Genomic DNA, 26,492 nt, shown 5'->3' on the forward strand with positions numbered 1-26,492 from the left:
GCAGGGTAGCTTGTGGATTTACTCCATGTGGAACTAAAGTCTGATTTAACACTTTATTATATTTCACATCATTCATCCACATCTGTGAAGTAACTAAAGGTGTTAAATACATGTAGTGCAGTAGAAGTACACCATGTACCTCTGAACTGTAGTGGAGTAGAAGTACACCATGTACCTCTGAACTGTTGTGCAGTATAAGTACACCATGTACCTCTGAACTGTAGAGGAGTAGAAGTACACCTTGTACCTCTGAACTGTAGAGAAGTAGAAGTACACCATGTACCTCTGAACTGTAGAGAAGTAGAAGTACACCATGTACCTCTGAACTGTAGTGGAGTAGAAGTACACCATGTACCTCTGAACTGTAGTGGAGTAGAAGTACACCATGTACCTCTGAACTGTAGTGGAGTAGAAGTACACCATGTACCTCTGAACTGTAGAGGAGTAGAAGTACACCATGTACCTCTGAACTGTAGAGGAGTAGAAGTACACCATGTACCTCTGAACTGTAGAGGAGTAGAAGTACACCATGTACCTCTGAACTGTAGAGGAGTAGAAGTACACCATGTACCTCTGAACTGTAGAGGAGTAGAAGTACACCATGTACCTCTGAACTGTAGAGAAGTAGAAGTACAACATGTACCTCTGAACTGTAGTGGAGTAGAAGTACACCATGTAACTCTGAACCGCAGTGGAGTAGAAGTACACCATGTACCTCTGAACTGCAGTGGAGTAGAAGTACACCATGTACCTCTGACTTGCGTTCACTACCAACCTAAAAGTACCTCAACAATTAATCAATAATGTATTGAAAAGTTATTTGGCTGATTGTTGTATATCGGCTCAGCCAGGTTATATGGGAGGCCTAGTCTACGTACATGTCACTCATTTTGAAATATTAAACTTAGTTTTCTTTTCTTTAATTTTTCATCCTCGTGTAGAATGCTATCACGAAACACACATTTGGTTGTTTACAGCATAAAGAACATCTGATTGATGTGAGGTAGGGAAATAATCATTTGAGTATGTGTATATAAATATGTAATTCACAACGGCTGTAAGATGCTTGAAAAGCTGGAAAATGCACCTTAAAAGTGCTTGAATTTGACTTGTATATATTCCAATATAAATGTTACCGTGTGACAGTGACTGCAATTATAAATGTAAGAGATGCTGCTTCATTGAGTTTATTTTAAGCTGTGGTTCTGATTAGTGATTCATTCCAATGGTTCGCAAGACAATTAATGCGGTTGCACCCTAAATCTGTGCCTACCCTCAAGGTTAAAGTTGTATCCTTCCTATGAAATAACTGAAATGTTAAACGGGGCCTTGAAGGTATTCAGACTCTTCTTGTGTCGATTGATTTTGTATTATTAGTTATTATAAGGTCCTATTATTGCTTTCCTGAAGACACCTGAATCAACCCTCCTTTAAACCTGACACTACACCACCCGCTCACGTCATAGGGGAGGGTCTCCTTTATCACACATCCTTCATTTCCTGCAGTGGGTGGCCCGGTGTCAGCGTCACTGGGGGGGGGGGGGGGGTATAATCTCAACATCTTGACGCTCTGGTGTTTTAATGACCTCACCACTAAATGGGAGATGTTTGCGTCTTTCTTCCCACATGAAGTGTGTGTGTGTGCGTGAGAGTGTGTAATTCAAAGGCTGTGCAATTTCTTGACTACACCGGCCATTTACTGTAGCAGAAGCAGCACCACATCACACCAGAGCAGAAGCAGATGCATGCAGTCTTTGTCTTGTCTCCATGGCACCCGACCAACCACATGATTGCTGTGCACAAATACGTTTTGACAATAATCACAGTCCAATAGACAATCACTGTGGTGGAATAATGGAGCGGAGACGTCTATCTGAATTAGTCAACATACCTTTTCTTATGCAGATTCAGTTAAGGGGTGCTTGGATGTGGGATTGACTTCCCTGGCTTTTGTTAAAAGGGATTGAAATTCCGTTTAACATTATTAATATTTAGACAACATTTCAACAAGTAAAAAAATAGGGGCTAATCTGAAACTTCTATCATGTAGTTCTGGTGTGTCTGGAGTGTGAAGAGTATGTATTAACTGTGTGAGCAGTATCGTATGTACAGGCTTTATCTAGGTCATCTTCATGAAGGTGTGTTTGCATTAGAGCTTGGCACTCACTATGGAAAACCTGTTTCACAAATGTGAAACAGGTTTTTATTCTTATGTCAGAATGATAACTATCACTGTTTTTAAAAATGGTCTGTTTTTTTTAACCAATGCAAATGTCAGGACATTTTGGATTTAATTTGAGATTGCGTGTGGGTTTGTATATGAACATATAGCAAAGTCTTTTTTTAAAGACAACATTTCGTGCTTTTAGTCAAAACTTTTTAAATGACTTGGATTCAGTCATCGTCAAACCTGTGTCATACCAAACACAACTCAGGAAGTGTTTGTTCGCAGAGTGGTGTTTTGTTATTGCTGTCTGTGCAGTGTTTCTTTGAAATTTCACGCAGCAGATGATGTGCGAGTACGTGGTCTGTGGTTTTTGATTTCGCTCATAGTAGTTTTCTGACATCAGGTTGGTTTTACAACACCCTTATCTCACTCTCTGTCTCATAGTGTACTAACATCAGGATCAAAATCATGTTTTTGTGGTTTAAAGAAGAAATATGTGTGATCAAATATCATCTCATGACTTAATTCTTGTCTGGTAAATACCATCATGTAGCAAGAAGTGGTTTGAAAAGTTGTTAATTCAGCATTTTCGATGTCAGTAAATGTTTTGGCCCAGAGTTACCGGACATGATGTTTTGAGAAATAAACAGGATTCTAATCCGGAGAAATGCTTTGCAATCATTTTTTACTGGTATAGACATTTTTGTCAGTTGAAACAATCCAGCTTTTGCCTCTCTTCAGTATTTCTGATATTCAGCAAGATCCCTTCATCATTTGTCCCTGTTCTTTTATAATCTACAGACTACTGCTAAAGTGTGTCTGACTAACACTGAGGATTCAAGGATCCTTGTCATTATGCAACACAAGGCTGCATCAGGAGGACTGTTAAACTCAGCAACACAATAATTATATAGGCAAATAATATGAAAGGTGTATCTAAATAAAGGCATTGGCCTCAGGGGCACCTCGTTTATCAACTTTGACTGTTTGCACCGAGCATCATCTGTTCACACAGACTCCGCCTCCTCATGTCTCACCTTAGTCCTACATGGCACAAGCTCTGTCAAATGCTTGTATGTGCACGATCATAAGACGATTAGAGTCATGCTTTTATTGATTGAACTTGAAAGCCCATACGCTAGTTCTCTCCTCACAGGGCCATTGAGAACAAGCAGAGTGAATCAGACACATTGAACCAGTGAGGAGAAAATGTGAATGGGCCAGCGCTTAGATTGCACTCACTGAAATGCTCACTCACTTGCAAAGCATTCAATATTCTCATGCTTGGTGATAAACATGTCCCAGAGACAGTGAGTCAATGTTGAGTTAGCAGAACAATAACCGGTTCATTCAAGGTGAGAACACTTGATTTTAAGGACAACTAGTATAGTGTCTTAAACGGTCCCCTGCCCATCTGCACAGAACAGGTCAACAGTACAGTTACATAATTAGGTGATTGCAAATCCATATAAGGCTCTGTAAAAAACAAACGTAGCCGTTTCTTCATATGTTATGTCTTATGAAATAATGTTGTGTAATTTTCCAGTTCTGTTATTGTTATCGCTATATTTTTAAAACAATTTAAGTGCTACTGTGTAGCTCGGTGGTTACAGGCAGCTGTTGGCCCATATTCAGAACATTTCAGGCAATGTCACCCCCATCTATTTTACCCTTTAAACACTGTATCTGTAATAAAGGCCCTCGATGGCCTATCAAATATCTTTTAAAACCCCCCCCCAAAAGCAAAACAATTTAAATAGGAAAATAAGGCCTGGGGTTTTTAATAATTTTAGCAAACTGCAGTGACAGTTTGTGATGGTTACGTCGCTCCACACAGCTGAGTCTGGGTGTTTGTTTACAGCATTGGAATAAGAAACAGGCCACAAATCTGCTTCTATTTTTACGTTTTGTTTGTCACTGATCGTCTATGACCAACTCTAGGTTATTAATCACAAAGGTTCATATCGTTTGCGGTGTGCATCATCAGGTTAACATGGCTCTGTGAAATAGGACTACATTTAGTTACTTAATACTGTATATTCCTTTATCACTATAGACTACATTTTGTTACTTAATACTGTATATTCCTTTATTACTATAGACTACATTTGAAATAGATTAGCAGAAGAAACATCCGAGGCTTTGCCCTTTCCTTCTGCTTGCTTTCTCTTCGCTGTTCACTCTTTATACAGCCTGCAGCCAAACTGATGTGCTTTCAGAGCTGGGTCAAAGTTCACTTATTGCAATGCGCCCTGATGATAGCATGAGAGTTAGAATTAATTATTGTGTTACCAGCAAGGAAGAGCTCTTCTAAGGAATCTCAGCATTTGTTTATTGATGGATGTGCCTTTGTAGCTGAATGGTCTCTGGGTATTTGACTAAATATTGATACACATGTTTTTCCGTGGACAAGTTCCTGTTTATCCTGTTTTATTATCACTTCATTGGCGATTCTGTTTTCTCACAGGGAGTTTCATGGACCATTTGTCTTGAATTGACTACTGTTGTTCTTTGTTTCAATTGTAAGAAGAATAGTTTCTTAGAAGTCAGAGTACATGACTTCTAAGAAACTATTATATAGGGCAATTGTCACTTTTCCTTAACCAACAAAATCAATAACAAAGTGGAGTATTTGTTTAAACTACTTTTTAAATGTATCTTTGAATAATTCTAGTCCTAAGTATCTACCTTTATTCCTTATTTCCCGTGTGTCTTATCTTATTGTAAGTTCTGCAGTTGATGTATTGTGCGTGTTTTAAAGGATATTTCTTAGATGCTAGTTAAGTGTGTTTTGAAGAACAGCCATTATGTATGATCTATAATGTTTGAAAGGTACAGTACATTTAGAGCTGATTCAGTGTGGACTTGTCAACAAATAAAGAAGACTATCCTTTAAAGCTGGGGTAGGATAATTCACTTCAGAAACACTTTCTGTTATATTCCATGGAATGCTCTTAACATCCCGATAGCAATTAATACATTAAATGCTTTGACAATAAATACATTAAAAAAAATGTCATCTGTGGAAGCCGTAGCGCTGTAAAAAGCACGAGCAATCATTTCAGCCGGCAGCTGTCAGCCTTCCATCTGTGCACAAACTTATCTCGTGCCCTCATTGGTCATGTGCACGTTCGTGTGTGTTGGAGGAGAGGCTCTGTAAGGAAGTCTGAAGGAAGTGGCAGATTTTTTTCCGGATGTGTACTTTCAAATTCTAGCGCACTCGAGCTGGTTTCTCCATTCTTACCTACCCTACCTTTTTAAGGAATGAGGTTAATAAAAACAATGACTGTCAAAAATATAAAGGTTTCACGCCTGGCTAATATGTTTTCAGTCTTAAATGAAATACACTTGAAACAATAACAATGGAGAAAGAGTACTAATATAAAGCTACAGAGTATATAGGTTAGGATTTACACATGCAAGCAGAAAGTCAACCAGGTCGTTTGGCACTGGTCCAGAACCAGCTTTGTGTTGTTGGAGAGCAGGTACTGCAGCTAGCCAAGACTTCTGCCTTGATAATATCACTGGCGTATCGTTAGCTAAAATTCCAGGTAGGGGATTTCCAGGCTGAATGATTGATGTGATCTTTCGTAGTACTGAAACAAACCTTTACCTGTATGATCTCATTCTTTTTTTTCTCATCATGATTGAAAAGTTAATCTGCTTCCTTCCCTATTTCATTGTCAAATGTACCTTCTTATTTGGTTCATCATAGAAGACAGAAGCATAGCAAATAAATACCCAATTCAGTGTTTCCCACAGAATTTGATTCTATTTGTGGGGGCACCCCCCCTGCGGGCACCCCCTCTCCCGCGTTGTAAATGAGTGAGCCACACCGGAGTTGAGGATCTGTGGGGTTTATTCTCCCAAAAATATAATTAGCAGAGGCCTTATTCCAAAGTGATTTACATTAGATTACATACATTTACATTTAACTACATTCTCCCGGAGTAACTGAGGGCTAAGTGCCGAGTTCAAATCCCGCCTGGAACACCACGACTAGGATGTCTAACGGTACGTCCACACAGCAGCTTTTCAAAAATCTTGAAAATCTTGGAGCTGGGCGTGTCTGAAAGCTTGGGGATTTTTTGCAACCAACAACCAATCACATAAATCTCCCGCCCCCGACATACAAAGCAAAAAACCCCTGGGATTTTATGCGAGCAATATATATATATAAACTCCCCAAACAGGCGAAAACCTACCAGTTGCACCCACTGTCTCTGCCACCTCCCTCCATGCCTGGTTCCTCCGGTTTGTATCCCGTTAATAGTTCTGGTCGTAAAGAACCGGGTGATTTGCTACCGTAATTTCTCTTTTGGAATATGAAGAAATGAACTGCGGTCTGGTTCTCCCTGCTTACACGCGGTTTGATTGGCTAGCGCTTCTACTGTCAGATTTGCATAAACGTGATTTGATTGGCTGACGCTTCCAGCTCAGCTTCAAAAGTTTAACATTGCTCAACTTTTTGAATCCTGGAAAATTCTGGAAATCTTCGGTTCGCTCCCCCACAATGCAGTTCGGCGAAAAGCGATGCAAAGTGACGTCATCCCCATTCAAAGTCAATGGGCAGAGAAGTGGTGGAAGATTCGTCTAAAGCTGTTGTGTGGACGTACCGTTACAAACAAACAAAATACAATTTGGCTCGGCTACACAACGCTTCAGATGTTCAGACAATGTGCAAAGTTTGCAGCCTACTTGTTGCAAAGTTTGCACCCTTTGTCTTGACATCCGATTTTACGGGGCATCCTGAACAAATATTCTAATGCCCTATCTTATGGGAAGGCCTCAGGACAGGGTCCATTTATGGAGATCTTCAAGCAAGCAGCCAGGTGTTCTCCTTGGAGCTGGTTTCGGAGGTCTGTTTTCACCTGAGGATGAAGCAAAATGGAATACCACAAACTGAACTAATAAAGAAAATGCATAATAATTTGTTGTGGTTTTCAAAGTGATGCTTTTTCTGTTCATCGTCGAGAAATCGCGTTCACACTAGTTGACACTAGAAACGGGGATAACTAGTCCTATGCCCGCAAGGAGGCTCAGGCAGGGGTAGAGCTCAGCCCATTCATCAAATTGACCATGCTGTGTGTGGTATAGCCATGACTTAGGCCCCGGCCACACGAGGACGATAACGGTAAAAAAAACGCATATTAAACGCACGTTGCGTATGCCCAGGGCCGGCCCTAGACATTTTGGTGCCCTAGGCGAGATTATGATTTGGTGCCCCCCCCCTCCAAGCAATACACAATAGAATAAATGAAAAATCTCTACAAAAGACCAATACACTACAAAAACAGAAACGTATTGACATAGGTAATCTACATAAAGGTTTCAAATGTATTCGTTATTGTATGAACATGAAAAAAAAAAGTTTTAACAGCATGTTTAATTAATGACTTTTCATTCCTGTATAATCATTTTGCGCAAAGATGGCACTGCTTGTCAGAGCACTTCATCCTTCTGGGATTTCATGAAGAACAGCTCCAACGCCTGTGTGTATGGGAACGCCTCTGGTGCTGGTCCATTAACTGCCAGTGTTTCTCACAGATCTGAAATATACATGGGGGGGGTCACCCTATGTGAGGCAGGCCACTTAACAGGCCAGAAGGAGGCGAGATCAGAGCAAGGGAGCGAGGGATCATTGTCCACAAGTTAATCGATCGCAGATGCGTCGTGGTCACGGACGAATAAATAAAAAAAAAACTAAATGGGTCGCGAAATATACTTGGGCGGCCGTTAATATACCTGGGCGGCCCAGTGCAAGTTCCCTCTTATCCAGGTCTGACTGTCCACCCCAGCTCAGGGTGTTGCTGAGTGTTTCATACTGCTTCGTCAGATCTTCCTTTGGCAGGTCAGGGAAGTTGAGTAGCACCCCAAACTTTTCCTCTACTTCACCTAAGGCCTTGAATCTCTCCTACAGTGATGCAATGGAAACATCCACCACCATATTGAAAAAAGAAACTTCGAGTTTCTTTAGTGCATCACTCACTTGCTCCTCCGGGGACTCATAGGAGAACTGTCTCTTGGTTGTTCTCAGCCTCTTCTGCTTGAGAACAGCTTCCACATTCATTTGGCCACAGATGTTTTTGGCAGATGCTTGGGCAGAAGCAAATCCATTGCTTCTGTAGCTGACCAAAGAAACTTCTGTTTTTCTCAGGAGGTCAACAGCAATATCTAGCTGCATTGACACTGATTGCAACATTTTGCTGACATGTTTGATGTTGGTCAGGATGTCATACCATGCCACAGTGCATATTGCAAAGCGGTATGATCCAACCTCTTCAGCCAAAGATTGTGCCTCAATTTTTACAACTCCATCTGTAGCTTTATCCCTCATCTCTAGAAGTGCATCTCTGACTTCTGCAGCCTGATAGCTTACAGCCTCTATGCTGTTGATCCGACTCTCCCATCTGGTATCAGACCATGATTTCAATGTGATGTTCACATGGCTTTTCTCACTGTATCACTCAGTGCTGGCCAGTCAGCAGGATCTGAGGGGACTGCAATGGTGGACTCACATACTGTGCTCGTTATTCCTTCACCTGCAGGCAGGCAATCCAAACATGCAAAGAAGTTATTCATGCTTCAATTTTCATTATTTATCATAATAATAATAACAATAATAATAATGACAAAAAAGTAGTGTATTAACGATTACACAGAGACCATAAATGTTTGGCAAAACTTACATTCTTCAGAGTGTGATGTACATGGGAGATCAGATGTTCCTTCTCCAGCAACTGGGGGCTTTTTGAGGTATTTCTCAAGTGCAGCTGGAAAATTATAGGGTAGATATTAGCACATTACAAGCAAAAACATGTATATACACAGTCAGCCAAAAATAACTGCTGCAATCTGCCTCCGCTGTATGCAAGTTCACAACTGGCCTATATAAAAGTTAGGTCTGGACTTTGAATCAGGGGGTTGCAAGTTCGAGTCCCACTGCAGTCAGCATGTCGTTGTATCCCTGGGCAAGACACTTCACCCCAAATTGCTCCTGTGGGGATTAGGGGTGTTGAACATAATCGTTTCTACGATGCATTGCGATGCGGACGTGGACGATTCGGTATTGATGCAGTGACGGAAGATAATCGATTATAGCGTAGTAACATTGCTTCCTGATTTTCCGGCCGCGGCTTTACTATAATGTTTTTTTTAATATCAAATCGGTCGGTGACGCAGAGATCAGGGAACAGACGTGACAGCGGCACAGCAACACCAAACACGGAGCAGTCTGCTTTATCCACCAACAAAAGAACACCAGTCCAGAACCAACAGCAGAAGGACCCGCTCTGAATCACTCCGTGTCGCTGTGGCTCAGGTCGCGTTACAATCATGTCAGGTTTTTGGTGTCTTGGATTGCAGAGTATGAATGCCTTCTAGCAATTTTCAGACGATATATACGTGTGTAAAGTTTGTGAAGGCAGGAGGAAAAAAGCTTCCGCGATCACTGTCTCCTCTGTTCCTCCAAACCCCGCCCCCTCCCTGGAAATAATGAGTGACAGGCTGATAGTGACCCGATAGAAACTTTATTATTCACTTAATCACTGAGATATAATGAAACTAACATAATCTCATACATTCATGGGATTTATGCAACAGTAAGACAGAGAATGTAAGTGTGCACCCACATGCAGTATTTTAGTTGTTATATGCTGTTGTAAATACTCCTGTTGTCTGCTGTGTTCAGACTCAAGTCCTGTGTGTGATGCCACATTCAGTATCCTTTTTTTAACAGAATAGAAGCATTCTTTTTTAATTTTTGAGGATGGAACAATTTCACACACAGATATAGGGAGGCTAGACCTATACAATTCATTTATTTTGGTTTATAAATTAATGTCAAGACATTTATGTTATTGATTTCTGAAGCACTTTCTAAATAATAAAAAGAGAGTTCATATGTATTTACTGCATGTATGCATTGATGAAAAATAAGCCATGTGCAGTAATATAGAAAATTGAGGATGCAACGCATTGGTATGAATCGTGATGCATCGGGATATCGAATTGAATCGAATCGTTGACAGGATAATCGTAATCGAATCGTGAGACCAGTGAAGATGCACAGCCCTAGTGGGGATTGTCCACAGTACTGAATGTATGTAAGTCGCTTTGGATAAAAGCGTCTAACAAATGACATGTAATGTAAATAATAACACATGCCCATATTGGTTGGTCAGCCTCACTTTATACAAAGGAGCAGTTATCCAGATAGCTTTCTTCTGGCTAACATTCACATTATTTCGTTACAGAAGCATATAAAACAAAGCATTGCACAATAATTAGACATTAAAAAGAGCAGAAAATAAACAAATTCTAAAATATAATAGAAAATAAACAGAAAAATAAATATATATATATATATATATATATTTATATACACACAAGTTGACCGTGAAAATAAACTATATGACAAATTAAACACTATTGGAGGATCAATTTACAGCTATCACAATAGAAAAGTAGTATATTATTTACAAAAAGATTATATAAGAATAATAACACATAAATAAAAACTTTAAATAATTTGTATTTATCATTCTGTATCAGAGTCTCGCGGCTAGCATGGCATCAAAGCTGTATCATGGGCAGGCTACCTCCTAGCTAGCTAGCTAAAAATCAAATGTCTAACGGTACAGTACATACTGACTTTTTTCTTTTTTACACAAGCCGACGTACCTCTGTCTTTGACTTTCGATTCCTCCTGTTCTTTTTTCCGTTTCCTTCCCGTTGCCCCTGAAGGCTTGGACCTTTTCATAATGCTAATTGTTTGCCTCTTGCTGTTGCATCGTTGCAATCTCCACACTTTCAGCTGGAGCTGCCGCGTCACTTTGGCTGTGAGCCCGTGGGTGCCAGATAAGCGACCATCCCCCCCTTTCATCACAGTTACAGCGCCCATCGTACAGGGCAAATGCAAAATGTTGCCGCCGGCCCGGGGCGCAAAGGGTGTTTACTTTATTCAATTATTAATGTAAACGTATTACATCAAGGGCATACAATTAGGCAGCGCCCCTCCAGATCTGGCGCCCTAGACGACCGCCTAGTTCGCCAGTGGGAAGGGCCGGCCCTGCGTATGCCGGTCTATCCACCTTGGGACCCGTTATCGTTACCGTAGTCGTTTAGTGCCGTATTCTGTCGTCCTAGTGTGGCCGAATGGTCTATATGACACAAAACGGTAACGGAAACGACCGTTATCGTCCTCGTGTGGCTGGGGCCTTAAATGGAGGCATATTCAACCACTCTGGATGAAATCCAGTGCGTCTATGCTTGCTGCTTGCTTCACAATTACAGAAATGATGCCTCAGAAATCTGGTTTTCTGACCACCTGCTTCTATATCTCTGTGTTTTCTGTCAATCTCACCTGCTGCTTCTGAGCTAGCTGGCTCTGCCACGGCTCCCTGACCCTCTCTTGCTGCTACACTAGCACTGGTTGAAGCCTGGAAATATTTCAAACAAATTAATTGGATAGCTAATCACACTGGTCGGACTGTTCAGCTTTCCCGCGTGTGTCCCACCAACGTGTGTTTCTATAGGTACTCTTGCTAATACCTCTGTTCCAGGCTGTGTTTGCTCCTCTTCAAGATGAGCCCCTGAAAATATGTTTCTATATTCATCTGGTTTGAGGGAGCAAACATCATTCAGCGTCAGAGTTAAAGAATTAAATGCAGTCGGTAGTTGACTAACGTTAGGAGCGCTATAATGTTACACAGCGTGCTAACCTCGACAACCCAGCTAGCAACTAGCTAGCTAGGCTCCTTTCATGCTTGTTAGCTAATAACTTATTTGAAGAGCTGGGTCTCCGCGATTTACAGCGTGATACGAACAGAGAGACTAACTTATCAAAGTTAACTTGAATACATCCATTTTGGACAAATGTATGCATATACCATATACCACATATATATGCATACATATATATGCATACATATGTACCATATACGCCGCTGTGTTGACGGGCCGTGATTCTCCAGCACGCGGCATCTGGTTTCAAACTTCCGAAATGTCTTGCAGAGGGGAGGGGCGGGGCTCAGGGGCCGTTGAGAGCAAAGAGCATGCAAAGAGGGGCTGAGCGGGTAACTGCACTCTACAATGAAATGTATATTTTATTCAAAAATAATAAAAAAAATTATGAAAAATCATTTGTATTTTTTTTGGGGGAAATAATTTTTTTTACATTTTTTTTTTACGAGATCTATTTGTGGTGGACGCTATTTAATTGTGGCGGCCCACCACAAATAAATCAATATATGGGAAACACTGCAATTAAAATATCCTAAATAAGAATCTATATCAATGATGCATTTATGATTATCTAAACAAATGATGAAGATTTTCTAGCACAAACTCAACCAAAAGTCTTAATTGAACATGGAACCTGATTTGAATGGAGCTGCTTCTATACACCAGCTCAAGTCTGCCCTTTCATCCTCTTGGTGGGTTATGATCTTAAATCAATCAGTCTCACTGATCTCTGGCCTCTTGTTGACGGCGATGAGCCAAATCCTGTGAATAGCTTTGGCCGAGCTCAATCCCTCTGAGCCGGAGCCCTGGTGCATGATTGGAGCGTGGGAGGTCACGGTTACAGTTCCACCTTAACAAAGGTTTACTTTTCCTTTCGTTTTTAGTGTATGCCCACTACTGTCTGCTAAATTGGTTGTTGCGTTTTGACACGACTTAAACTCAGTAAGAAACTGAAAATACCTCATGTCTGGAATACAAGGCATATTGACCTGTCTCTGAGGAGGATGGTTGGAACTGTTGAAAGTTGGAACTTTGATCCTCAAAGCAGGTATGATCTGTTCTTCATTCATTGACTCAGTAGATGCTCGCCCTCCCTCTGTCGTTCTCTCACCTTATTTAAATCTCTAACCCTTTCTGCCTATCTGACTTGATATATGTGTTTTCATTATCTCTCATGTATCTTTGGCACTTGACGATTACTTTACCAACTACTTTTTTGGCTTTGAACACTTGCATTATTAGACACTTAGATTTAATAAGATACAGGAGCATATTGCTTCACTTCACTGGCTTCAGTCCCATTCCGCGATTACATTTTCAGAGCGTTTTCGTCAAAGGAAAACTGACAGTGTTGTGTACATATTTGCAATGAGTTGGACTTGCTGAAAACATGATGTAATGTAGAAGGAAAGTGTTGAATCCTCGTATTTAAGTATTATTGTACTGGCCCACTGTCTTCAGAAATTATCCTGACACTTCTTTCATTCCTCTACTGGAGCTGTTTATTGCATGGTTCAAGGTGATATACAATATCTGTATAAGGGTGAAGAAAACAGCATGTGCCAGTTTTACTTGAAGAAGTAGCTGCTAAACAAACTAAACATCATTCCTTCCCTCCCCTTCCCCAGGCAATACCACTTGGACAGCAGCACTACCACCATCACTCCGGATGTGCACATGGACATGTACTCGGGATTCCCTGACGTCGACTTTTCCGGGCTCAACCTCCCTAGGAATGGAGACTTCCCCCAGGTTTGTTCCACATAACTCTCTTATTAATGTAACACTGACAAATTGTAGTGCCTACATGAATACACTGTTGGACGCATTCTAGTACTCTTTTTTTCTTTCCTTCCGTCTTACTCCCTTTATCAGAGGGCAGGACCTTGCCTCCCACCCACTTCTTTCATCCTGTCTTTCAAGTGTATTCAACTCTGCTTAATGTACCATAGAGCAGCCTGATTAAAGGCTAGTGTTGTCTAGACGACCGAAGCAGTACCTGCCCCATTCCTGCCGAGGCATGTCATTAATAAGACACTGTAATTTAGCGTTCTTCCAGGCATTCCCACTACGTCTTCTGAAACCACTGTTAGGTAAACCAGGAATCCACACAGAGAGATCTGATGAAAGTGTGAAAGTTTTGAAGTAAACAATTGGAGTCATTTCATTCCTAAACTGGGTAAACACAACTATAACCCTATGACGATTGTTTCAGGATGCACAGACGTAGGCACTGAAGTTAAGGTGCCGGCTTCAATTACCTCACCATGCAGATGATTACTATTCATCATTTGCATTTTCTATGAGTGTGTGTGTCCGTCCAGCTAATTCCTTATAGCCACAATCATATGCATAGGAGCTATGCCACTGTAATAACACAGGCCAGTGAGTTTCTAATCTGAGGCCTCTTGGGTTGAGCAGATGAGTGCCATTATGCAACCATATAAAAAAAGATGCCATGATGAGTTTTAAAGAAGTGCAGTCATGGGTTACAAAGCAGACATGCAGTATTCTGATTAACATGTCTCACAAAGGATAGGGATCAGCCATCGGGGTTTTTCTTGGTTCAACTTAAGGGCAAAGCAGTAAAAAAAGGGGGCAGGGTGAGGTGTGTTCAAAGCCCAGGGATATGTGTATTTTCTATAAATAAAATGACTACACACATCGCTAGATAATGAAGCCCAGCGAATCAGGAGCAACAATGAAGGCCCTGTTCAATTTTGAGAAAATTGTTTTGTTTGATTATGTTTTTCTTTAAGTTTGATATTTTATTATTGAATACATGTAAAAAAAAAAAAAAAAAAAAAGCATTTCAAATGCAGTGAAATAATGTAATACAATTAATTAAATTCTAATACACAAGAGAATGTAATTTCTTAGATAAACCAACACATTTAAATATTAGCAAAATTGGCATAGAGGAATAGGTTTTTATAAACTGCTGTGTGCAAGGCTTTTTTCCTTGTCTCTCTGGAGGCTACAGAGTCGAACAGCCTGAGGGTTTTATAAAACGTATGGCTGTGTTTTACATTCATTTAACTTGTTCAAGGTTTTGCCAAATAAGTGAGATTCTTGCAGGCGCATCTTCTATTGTGGCTAGCACAGGAACACTGGCAAGTCCTGGGAGTGAGTGTTAACTAATTTTTACATCATTGGTCCCTTTTTAGTTGAAAAAGCATTGGATATTTCCAGTTAATATTCGTCGTTTGCTGGCATTTTCAAGGCTTATATGCATGTTTTGTTATACCTCATCAACCCACACGAGAACATTCTCACATCTCACATATATTGATGTTGGCAGAAAAAGCAACAGTTATATAGGAAAGCACAAATAGACCAGAAACTACAACGTCACTTATTTGTGGTCGCTATGGGTAAAAGTGAAATGAAATGTTAAAATATAAAAAGTTTCACTTCATGTTTGTGTCCAGGTGTTTGGATGAGCATAGTGGTTCTGTGGAAAAAAAGAAGAATGCTTGGAGTTATATTAAAATGTTTGAATTGAGTTTTTAAACCGAGGGGAATTCAAAGACTACGAATGAAGACGTTTCTATTAGGGCTGTCAAACGATTAAAAATTGTGATCAGATTAATCACAGCTTAAAAATTAATTAATCATGATTAATCACCATTCGAACTATGTCCAAAATATGCCATTTATTTATGTATATTGTTGTGGGAATGGAAAGATAAATGAAAGAAGGCAGATATATCCATTTAACATACAGTATCTATGTTTATTATAACATTTTTCTGCGTGTCAAAATGAAAGACAACCCACACACCTATCAATCATCAAACCGTGGGGTCTTAATTCATTACGTGTTGATTTCTATCAACGGGGGAGTACTTCAGGAAAGTCGACAGAGGGCGGGGCGGCTAGTGGAGTACTTTGTGACCACAGAGTGTGAACGTTGTGAAGGGGGGAGTCTCCCTCCTCAGCCGGTTGGCGTAGTTTTGGCACAAGTCCGTTGTACAGACCGACGTTAACAGCAGCCCTGTCTGCACACGGAGACCGACTCTGTCGTCCGGTGATCTAACCGCCTTCTGGAAAAGCTTCACAAGTACGTCGGTACGCAAATGCGCTTTGTGACACAAGTGACGGTACGCATTTCAGATTACGCACATAACCTGCGTACCAGTTATGTGCACCCCTGTACTACAGCAAAAGTATTCTCCGTTGGGACTTCCTGCAACAACACCACGCCGTTATCAAAGATGTTCTATTGAGAAGACGATCACTACGTGACAAAAGTTTTCAAAACCGTGGCTACTGAAATCAATCTTACTAACTGCTGTCTGTGCAATTTACTCCGCGAGTTGGCAGACTTTATTTTGCTTACTTTAACATCATTTTTCATGGTGGGGCTAAGCTATTTCTTGGTATGGGTGTAGCCTACCCCAGCCATACCCTGGCGCTGGCACTGGTGGCACCTATGGGGCGGGTCATTCTGCACATGCGTTAAATGCGTTCAATATTTTAACGCAATTAATTACAAAAATGTATTACCGCCATTAACGCGATAATTTTGACAGCAGTAGTTTCTATATAAGAAAGTAATGTGTCATCCTGATCACGTGCTTAGAAGTGATGGCAAGGATTTTATGATTCACATGGGGTTTCCCTAGCTTTCCTGTTGTCTGTGTGTTACCCCCTCTGGCTATAGCTGTATTCCTTACAAGTAATTACAAGGATCTATATTTATGTACACATATAGAAAAGTATCTATTTTATAGTTGGCATTTTTTAACGTTTAATTTAAATGGGCTCTTTCATCATTGGTGCATTCGTGGTCTGCAAGTTCCCGGCAGTTGCGATGTAGAATGTTATTGAGCCTCAGAAAGAGAGGTTTTCTGCTTGTGTTTTGCTTTCTCAGCTGTTCTCTCTGGTTTTTGACACTCCCTACCATGTGAGGCATGCAGAGAAAATGTAAGTCACAGGGTCATCATGACTAATCCACCACTCGGACCATTTTTCACCCTCCAGAATCCTTCCGACCATCAGAGCACTATGCTGACTCTATGTCCTTAATCAGAAAGTAGATTTGTAAACTGCTGAACCATGAAGGCACAGAAAACGCTCAGTCAGTGGATGTCCTAGTTTAGTTTGTCAGGTGACTGCCATGTGTATCACTGCCATGTGTATCACAGCCATGTGCTTGTTTCAGTCACTGTACAGCTGTTGGAGAAGTCTCTTTTGGTTTGACTTCCGGCAGTGTAACAGTTTATTTATGCAGTTCGGTTGGAATATCCTCTTATTGTGAGGAAGCACACTGTTGGAGCATGTGGATATCCGTCTGTAAAGCTAAATGTTTGTTTGTTTTACAATTAATAGACTCACATTACAGACTTGATCTCCTTCCTGGATCATTAGTCAATTACACTTTATCACAAGCTGAGAAAATTATTTCATGGGCACCATACTATGCTGTATATGAATTTGGCCTCTCACGTTTTAAGTTACATGTATTGGATTTAGACAAGTAAATGATTTTCTAATTCACCAGAACATGTAGATACTTCTACTGGAACTTATTTTACAATTTATTTTATAATGTGGTTCAATTGCAAGTGATCCATGCATAAGTAAACAATGAAAGTCCCCTTATGCATTAAGTCTCTTGGGAGGTACTTGGAAACTAATGACATCCTTAAAAAGCACAATCAAACAACTCAGTGGAATTTATATAAACAGTGGAAACTTTGACAAAACAAAATTGAGCCGTCATCATATTTACTCAAACATTAGATGGCAGCTGCTTTATATTTTGTAAAATTAGCTCTGATGACTAATGGCGCGTTTCCACTGCAGCGGGTAGCTCGCTTTAAGCGTGCGGAGCCGTGCGGGGCCCGTTTTTGGTTGCGTTTCCACTTGGCCTAGTTTTGGCCCGGGGCTACTTTTTCACCTTTTTTCTGGCCCGACTAAATCGAGGTTCTAGGGCCAGGAACAACCAGGCTGAGTCGGGCTGAGTATGCTAAACTAGAGAGAGAATCACTGGCAAGAGGGCTACAACTACAACAAGATGAACATATTTGACCGTGATTTAATTGTAATACACGTTTCAAAATAATGCCCGAAGTAACAACATGCTGATACCGGTTAGTAAAAACCATGAATTAATGCTTTGACAAGTCTGCAGACAGACAGCAGAGGAAAAACCTTTTAAAATGCGTGTTTTCTAAATGGAGCTTGGCTAAGCTAACGTTATATATGCTCCGACCGTCCACACTCACAACAACGGCCTATACAGACATAAATAAACCAGCGACTGTATTCGCCATGACACAGGCAGTCTGTGGTTTGTACTTGTTTAACTTTTGTCTAGTTTCTGAACAGATATGAAGAGCTGTGAGCTCTGAGTGCTAAGAGCTAACGGCTGTGTTGTTTTCTGGGGCTCTCATTGAAGATGATGTCACGGCTACGCCTACACTGCGTTACTATAGTAACTACCCCAGTTCCTAAACTGTAATGGAAGCGCAGCATTAAAGTGAGCCGGGCCTAATGAGGCCTAACCAAACCGAGCGAGGCCGAGCGAGGCCTGCAGTGGAAATGCGCCATTACAGTGCTGGTTCACTAACCACCAGAGTTAATACTAAACATATCTGTAGCCATCACAAAATGATACCAATACCTTAGAAAAACATCGACTGTGCTTCTGAAAGTTCTGCCGCAGTGTCACGTGCACACCTGTCTATGGTTGGGTCATTGGTGGAGTATTTGATCTTTATGCAGAACACCAGAATATTAACAAGACTTACTGGAAGACACCAAAAACAGAACTCATTCACTCACCACCACTCTTTGAGGCTAACCTCAAAGAGTCAACAGCACGTTGCAAGCATGCAGATTAACACACATACTGTCCACTCGTCGAGTACTGTACGTACACATGTACACACACTGAGCACGTTTAGGAATATGCACAGTGATATTCTCTTGCTACATACTCTCATTCCGTCTCTCTGCGGTTCCTCTCACTATTACACACACACATACTGTATTCATGTCCAGAGTGCAACCTTTAGAAGAACTGAACTGCAGTCTGCTTTTACAGCTTAGTTTTGCTTTATCTAGAAATGCACTGGCAATATTTGAAGTCATACCCAAAACCTAAATGTGTCTCCATCTTTTAACACATTGTAATTGTATACCCCTGACAAACTGTATATGTATTTTGAAAATGCGAGAAATTCAACAGCAAATTCCAATTAGTCTCCAAACTGGCCTGAAAAATGCTAACGGCTGAGGCATGCTGGATAAGGTCCACTGATCGCAGGGTTGCGCTCTAATAATGCATTTATTTTAAACCTTTGTGACCCCACAGACCCACATCTGATCCATGAGTACATCCTTATTTGTACAAGCACAGTTCAAACCGACTTACATATATCTTCAGTCCAAATATGTACCGTGCCATGCTAAAGGAAACATTCAAACGGATATTATTTAAGTGCCATAGTAGATCATCTTGTTTTTTTTATGTTATAATTGAAATCAGTTGGTGTTTTCTCGTGACTTCCTTGAAAGATAGTCTTATTTCAATGCCCTAGTTTAAACAAGGAAGGTCAATATTATTTTTGAAGGGTTGATAGGATCACTGTTTTCTTTTGGGATTGCCCCACCTGATCCACCTTATTTTTAAATAAGCCATGGATGCTTGAACATATAACTAGCCTGTATTTGATTAGGTATGTGCATGTGACAATGAGGGTGCATGTTTAATGGTCTGTACGCAAACTGTTTTGTCTTTAATAAACATGCATGCATTCAGCCTTCTTTAGGCTGGGATGCAATGAGGTGTTTTTAAAGTCTTCAAAAGAAGCTCATAAATAATTCATCCCTATCCGTGTGTACACACACACACACACACACACACACACACACACACACACACACACACACACACCCCCCTATTATTCAGAGGATTCCCACTCATAGCATGATGACACCACGGACAGGCGCCACTCAGTCTCTGAGAGTCTGGCTCCCCTGCAGTCCTGCAGTCGCACATTACAGTACCTTACCACGCTGGCTTGATATCACATATTCCTGGAAGCTGGCTGTGCAAATTGACCCCTCCATGCCATCCATGAAGGAGATAAATCACATTATTTCTGTTTTTAAATGCCACAATTTCCTGATTTATGCCCCTTAAACAGTTAATGTTGGGGTTCAATCAGAAAAATAAGTGTTGCAACACTGTCTTTGATCAGTATCTTGGATTTTCAAAATAACCCATTTGCCATCAGATTCCCAGAATGTTCTTTTTTCAACAATTCATCCCTCGTTCCAGTAAACGGGAATTATCATTTATGAGGATGTATGTGTGCACAGAGGGAAGTGGTGGCTGACTCCTTAAAGACCTTTTTGAAAAGGCAAATTTGTAGCTTGCTCTTGACCTTTTTAATACATTGTTGAACACTTGAGCTGCTTTCTTTTTACTTAAGTGTTTTTTAGAATACGGGGAACTATGTATGTTGTTGCCAAATGTCTTTCAAAGAACAGAACAGAGGCATGTTTTGACCGGCTAACTTTCAATAAAAGTGTCCTGGGAACTACACCTGCTAATTAACGATAACAGTATTCATCACATTATCTATAGAAAATAAAAAATGTAATCCTTTAACATTGTTTATTTATCATTTTGTCTCAAAAACGATTTCGACTAATCAGTGTCTGAGCCGTTTGGGAAGGGAGACAAAGTGAAAATGCATAGAAAAGGAAATGATACAAGAGGCACTGAATTATTTACATTTAATTATCATCATTCAAATATGAGTGTTATCGTCAATCCCGGTATATTGCTACACCCTAGCTCATAATATCAATCATTTATCATTACTAAAAAAAGCAACAATGAAATAGAGCCAGCTCAGACAAAAGACAGACAGAAAGCAGAGTATGAGGTAAGAAAGGCAGCCTGGCAGGGAGTCTGTCTCTAAATATAATAATCATTAAATAGCGGCTCAGGCCCATTAAACATAGCGGTAAGCAGCGGGGTGTGAGGAACGGCCAGGTCCACAGTGCAATACTGTTTACACTACAAATGCGGTTGAGTTACACCATGTACAGTAAAATGGGCCCGACTGCCAGTAACTCTAGTCACTTACCAACAAAAGCATCATTTCCTGAAAGCTCCTCCCTCCTCCCTCCCTCTCCTCCCCACCTCTCCCCTCCCCTCCGCTGCTCTCTCGCTCGCTCTCCAACCACCTTCAGAGCTCTGAGGAACTAGTCCACAATCACTATGAGTAAGCCCGCTATGCAAATACCCGACTGTCCCGCTGAAGCAGGAAGCATGTGTTAGACTTTCCCCCTGTCTGTGAGCGGAGCAGGGTTTGTGTGTGTGTGTGTGTGTGTGTGTGAGTGTACCTGCTGTAGAGGGAATGTGTGTGTTGAACCAGAGAGGAACTGAAAGGGTGAGAGTGAACTGCATGGTGGGAGTGCACCAGTTGTAAGGTGAAAACAACACTTTGACCAACACATGGAAGAGGCTATCGCTTTCAGGGACTCTAGGTGAAGCAGGAGTGTGTGTGTGTGTGTGTGTGTGTGTGTGTGTGTGTGTGTGTGTGTGTGTGTGTGTGTGTGTGTGTGTGTGCGCGTGCGTGTGTTTACCCCCACCATACTGCAGCATTTGGACCCATGTCTCTCATGCAGCTTTGGACTAAATTGTATTCACAACTGGGACGACCACTTCCCAAGGTATTGTTTGCTTATTTTTTATCTTTATTACGCTGAATCAAGTCTGTTGTTGCTGTTATTTTATTGAAAACAATTTTTTATAATCATTAATAACTTTCTGAGAAGCAAACCGAAACTTGCTTGTGTGAAGAGTGTTATTGTCTTGGCCAGTAAAATGTTCACTACCCACTTATCTTATTTTATTCTAACTTCCTTGAAGGATTTTTGTTATATAATATACTTCCTTATTATCATAATACTTATGGTAGAAAGGCAGGCAAGTTATTTATTTATGTTTTGTCATTTTAATTTGTCTGACAAAACGGAGGATACACACGTGATTCAATTGTAAGGAGCAGATTACACACCTTCAGTAAACAATATGAAAATCTATTTCAAAAAAGGTTTTGAATTTGTTTCCCGGCAGTGCTTACAAAGGCGTGTTTCCTGGCCAAAGACTGAGCCACGTCATAGACTAAGAAAACTGCTCAATAGAAATCTACATTTAGATGTATTTTTACGGAAGAATAAGACTTAATTCTTATCACAGGAAACAAAATATACTCTCCTCATTTCCTTTTCTGCAAACTTCACTTACTTGTCTGCTGTTTGTGAACAAGAGGTATGCTAAAAAAGCTAATCAATGGGTGGGATTTGTGCTCTCTATTCCAAGTTTGCTTTTGTCCATCATCAAGTCAGGCAGTACATTTCCATGCTGGCACACCAGAGTTGCCAGTCAGTCACACATTACGTCTTTGATGCTCTCCTTCCCAGCCAGGAACTGTGATAAATGATTGTCCGTCTCACCCCTTCCTTGCTGGCTTCCAGTAAGTGTGAGAACCTGATATCATGTCAGGCTAAATAGCACTTTTGTCTGTTTACTTGATGGCTATTAAATATGGCCACGGTTGCATTGCACTGTAAGGAGCACTGCACAGTTTTTTTCCATTTGTCCTAGATTAGACTACATCATGTTAGTCAGTCAATGTGCTCATTGGTGTGAGTCTTGCACATTTCCACTGAATCTCTGATTAAATTGTTTGGCTAATCCCACAACGTCAGCATTTATAATCCTCACAGAAATCAGTGAAATTACACAATCGGGGGCGTCGAGTCGGTTTTCCCCTGAACGATGTGTTTTGTCTAGTACACAGCAACCTGAAGATGGACAGTTTTGTATTGTTTCTTCCATTTGCGCAGACTGCGTTGCCTTTATCCCGTCTCTTCTCACCGTTTGTACATAAAAAGGCAGATATGAACATTGAAAGATGTTTTATTTCTCATGTTAATACCAATAATTTCGAGATACTTTTCCGAAGCGATACCAACAGATGGGGTGGCAATTTATTCCAAAGTTGATCAGAAGCTTATATGAGTCTTCAGCCGTCTGAGTTAGATGGTTTGTTCCAGATCTACAGTCTTTTTAGGGCACATTTCCTGAGCACTGTTTTAAGACAAACTTGAACATTTGTGAATTTTGGCTGGAAAAACGAGGGGTGCCGCTCGGAAGCCTCTTGGTCGGAACTTATTTATAATACGTTAAGCTTAAAGCATGACCTAGGCGTGCAGTTTATGAGATGTGAATAAATGATTGTGAGGATGGGTGAGAGCATGGGGGATGGTGTGATGATGAGTGGATGCCAGTAATGCAGGTTGCTACGCTCAAAATAGAGATTAAATGTTGCCGTCTTGCTTATCTGCCATGTGTAATTGCAACAGTGGAATAATTCGTGGGGGTGCTAGGTGAAAATACAGGGTGGTATTCTGGATAATTATTCCCGACTGTTAAAACAGTTCATGCAGGAAACAAGGTGCAGTAAATCTGTCGGGTCTGAATGTATTCAGAAAGCTGAGCAGCAGCTGCAGTAGGATACGAATATTACATTTCAGGTTCACGGATCATCTAGTTTTACTGGTAATGAATAATTGCAGTTTCTTTGCACCAGTGAGTAGTCTTGGCAAAACGGTAGCATTTCACTTAACAGCCCTTTATGCCTTTTGTTTTCCTTTTTTTTAACTTTGATTTGAGATAGAATTGAATTCATTCTAGTTTGTATTAATATGTGTCACCAACAAACTACTAACCTGTAGCTGAATGGTGTTATGTTGTGCGTCAAACTACTCTCTCCACCCTTGTTCTGTCCCTATACTGTTGGGTGTCATTTACATTTTGGTTCAGGGTGTCTCTTTCCAATGTTCTCAATACAAACAAATATTGGTTTTAACTGTTGTATAATATAAGCGTGTTTGCCTACTAGCCACCATGCAGTCGTCATAATGTGAAGATAAGTTGAACTTGATGTAATAGTCCCAGCCAATGAGTCCAGGGTTATGAAAGTAAATACAATCCCCTGCTAGAAGTTAGATGTTTGGTTAACAACCAAACCAGCAACTTACGGGCAACAAGCCCACCGTCATGAGTCACAGCGTGATAGTAGTTCACTGGCCGAAGGTGTGGGAAAGCCTGGGTGTGTGTCATACACACGAGACAAAAGTGAGCAAGGTTATTTGGGGTGATACGAGAAGCTGTGAATATACACTTTAGAGACGTTCAGACAATTCTGAACCTTCTAGTATTGGTTTTCCCACTAGAGCATAACAATAGGATATAGTCAAATGTCATTTCAGACATCAAAGAGAATCTTCAGTTCAGGTTGTATGCTACTAATTAACACACATATCAACATCAGATAATGAACTCAAGACATTAAAAGGGCTTGGTTTAGAGGAATAAAACTCCTAATAGGTAGATGTTTTTGTCCTCTAGAGATAATACAATTTCTCTAGAGAAATGATCAAAAATGTCATTACCTCGCTCAGAATGTATCAACATTCTCAGTTATTCTTTAGGGATGTGTCCCATGTGCCTGTAGGAAATGACAGCCCCTGTTGCAAGGGTTGTGTGGTATGTTGACATTTCTTCATAACTCAGACGTCACCTTGCGTCAAGACTCCCCTCACACCTACTTTCCTCTGCACTGAAGACGCAAGCTCATGCAGGTCGTCACACATACACGCACGTAGATTGAGTGTGTACGTTTGTGCCCTTTTTTTGACGATTGCAATTCTTCTCCAAAACCCACCATATTTGTTCATTCTTATTGGTCTATTGGCTTTTCATCATGGCACCCTTCTGTGGTTGACTTCCTCTTTGCACCCACCCCATGAAATCTCTCTCACTGCTTCTCTCTCTCTCTTTCCTCTGTTCTCTTGTTATTTACCATCGTGTGCTACTTTTTGTACTTGAACAAGAAACTGAATTTGCCAGACTTTTATTTAGTTTTATTTGCTGGCGGCACATTGTGGATATTGGAGCCTGTTTGCCTTGTTTCTAGTAGTAGGCTCAGTGGAAGTTTAAAGCTCTTCCACATGAACAAATAACAGTTCTTTGAACCAGCACCGTCATTCGGCTGCTAGCTGGGAACATAGACATGACATCCTTTTATTTTCCAGAACATATGAAAACACTGGAAAGTTCCAAGCGTTTGTAAGCAGCAACAGTTCATGGCTCACTTTACTCAGACTTGGCAGGACATGAAGACTTGCCTGTCATGAGGTTGCTGGACGGGCAATGCTGCCTCGATTAGCATTGAATAGTCGGTCAGGGATAGGCGAGACCTGTGGGCTAGACAAACATGGCATGATCTTTTACTTTTGACCCTATCACCATTAAAGTGTAAATACATTGAACATTGTTAATCTCTTTTATTTCTTAGACCAACATTTCAGCACAGATGTCAAGAAAAGTCAACCTGGGTATTAAATAATATTGTCAGAGGCCTTTTAAAATCATCTTTGGCTTGGCGGGGTCCTGAGTAGAGCTCTTTGTGCTTAGTGAAACAACTGGAGCTGTGACGACCGTTCTCTAGACCTGAGACTTGTAATTATCTGTGATGGACTTTAAAAAGTGTTCAAATGTATCTTTTGGCTGCAGGCTATGTGACTAAAGGGTCAAAAACAAGATTTAAATCATTCCAAGTGTACTCATAAAAACACAATGGCTTTTGGACAAATTGGACTCTTGATCCTGATTTATGTCTGCATGTCTTCTAGAGTGGGGATACAAAGAGGTTTTCTACTTTTCACAAAACACCATTGCAGATGGATTGAATGCCTAATTTGAAAGAAGTGCAATTGCTACCAGAAAACAGGAAAGCTTAGAGCAGTGCTATTAAAGTCACAGCCTAATAGATATATCAGAGTTGAAGGACATGCATACAGTATAGCCTATCATACCCCAGACAGAGAGATACCAGTGGAGGCCTTTATGTTGACGCCTGACTTAATGCCTGACATAAAACACACACACACACACACACACACACACACACACACACACACACACACACACACACACACACACACACGGCCATCAATCAGGTTCTGTTGACTGCATGGACAAGGTTAACAGCTGACCCCAGAATGGAGGGTCTGGGGTGGGGGTTGTTTTAGCCAGCTGATCAAGTGTGGGGTGGGTGGTTTAATACGACTCTATTTCTTTATTTCGCTGTGTTACACTAGGATACACTGTCATTTTGACTACCTACATTATAGTCAAGAGCAAGGGCACATTGACATAAAAAGGCCAATTGGGAAAGCAGTTGCTGCTCTAAGACGCCACTGGACTTCTAACATTTTTGCTTTTAGATTGTAGTTTGCCTATATCAGTACACACTGCATTGTACAAAAGGCACATATTTACATTTACATTTCTCTTCATCCTTAGTGGCACAATGGTGCTTTTAGCATAAGGCCATTTTTGTCCTGATTGATCTATGTGACTGACCATATCTACCCAAAAGGATGTTGATACAGATAAGCGTTGGGTTAAAGAGATCCTCTTCCTGGTCTTGCAGAATACTGTGGGAAAACAAAACTACAATAAACACACAAGGAGAGGCTG

At 40.7% G+C, this 26,492-nt stretch overlaps 1 protein-coding gene across 5 annotated transcripts in view; it reads left to right on the forward strand.

Annotated features, from left to right (window-relative positions):
* sbno2b (strawberry notch homolog 2b) overlaps positions 1–26,492 on the forward strand; it is a 78,503-nt gene that overhangs the window by 24,282 nt on the left and 27,729 nt on the right. For 3 of the 5 annotated variants that reach the window (XM_034081935.2, XM_034081936.2, XM_034081937.2), the window contains exon 4: positions 13,540–13,663. In XM_034081935.2, the coding sequence (XP_033937826.1) occupies positions 13,540–13,663 (124 nt within the window). Of the gene's footprint in view, positions 1–12,890; positions 12,960–13,539; positions 13,664–21,130; positions 21,611–26,492 lie in introns of those variants that run through there. The other 2 variants (XM_034081938.1, XM_034081939.2) reach the window with 2 other exon arrangements.

This window comes from Pseudochaenichthys georgianus, chromosome 4 (genome assembly GCF_902827115.2).
Source record: "Pseudochaenichthys georgianus chromosome 4, fPseGeo1.2, whole genome shotgun sequence".
Classification (NCBI taxonomy): domain Eukaryota; kingdom Metazoa; phylum Chordata; class Actinopteri; order Perciformes; family Channichthyidae; genus Pseudochaenichthys; species Pseudochaenichthys georgianus.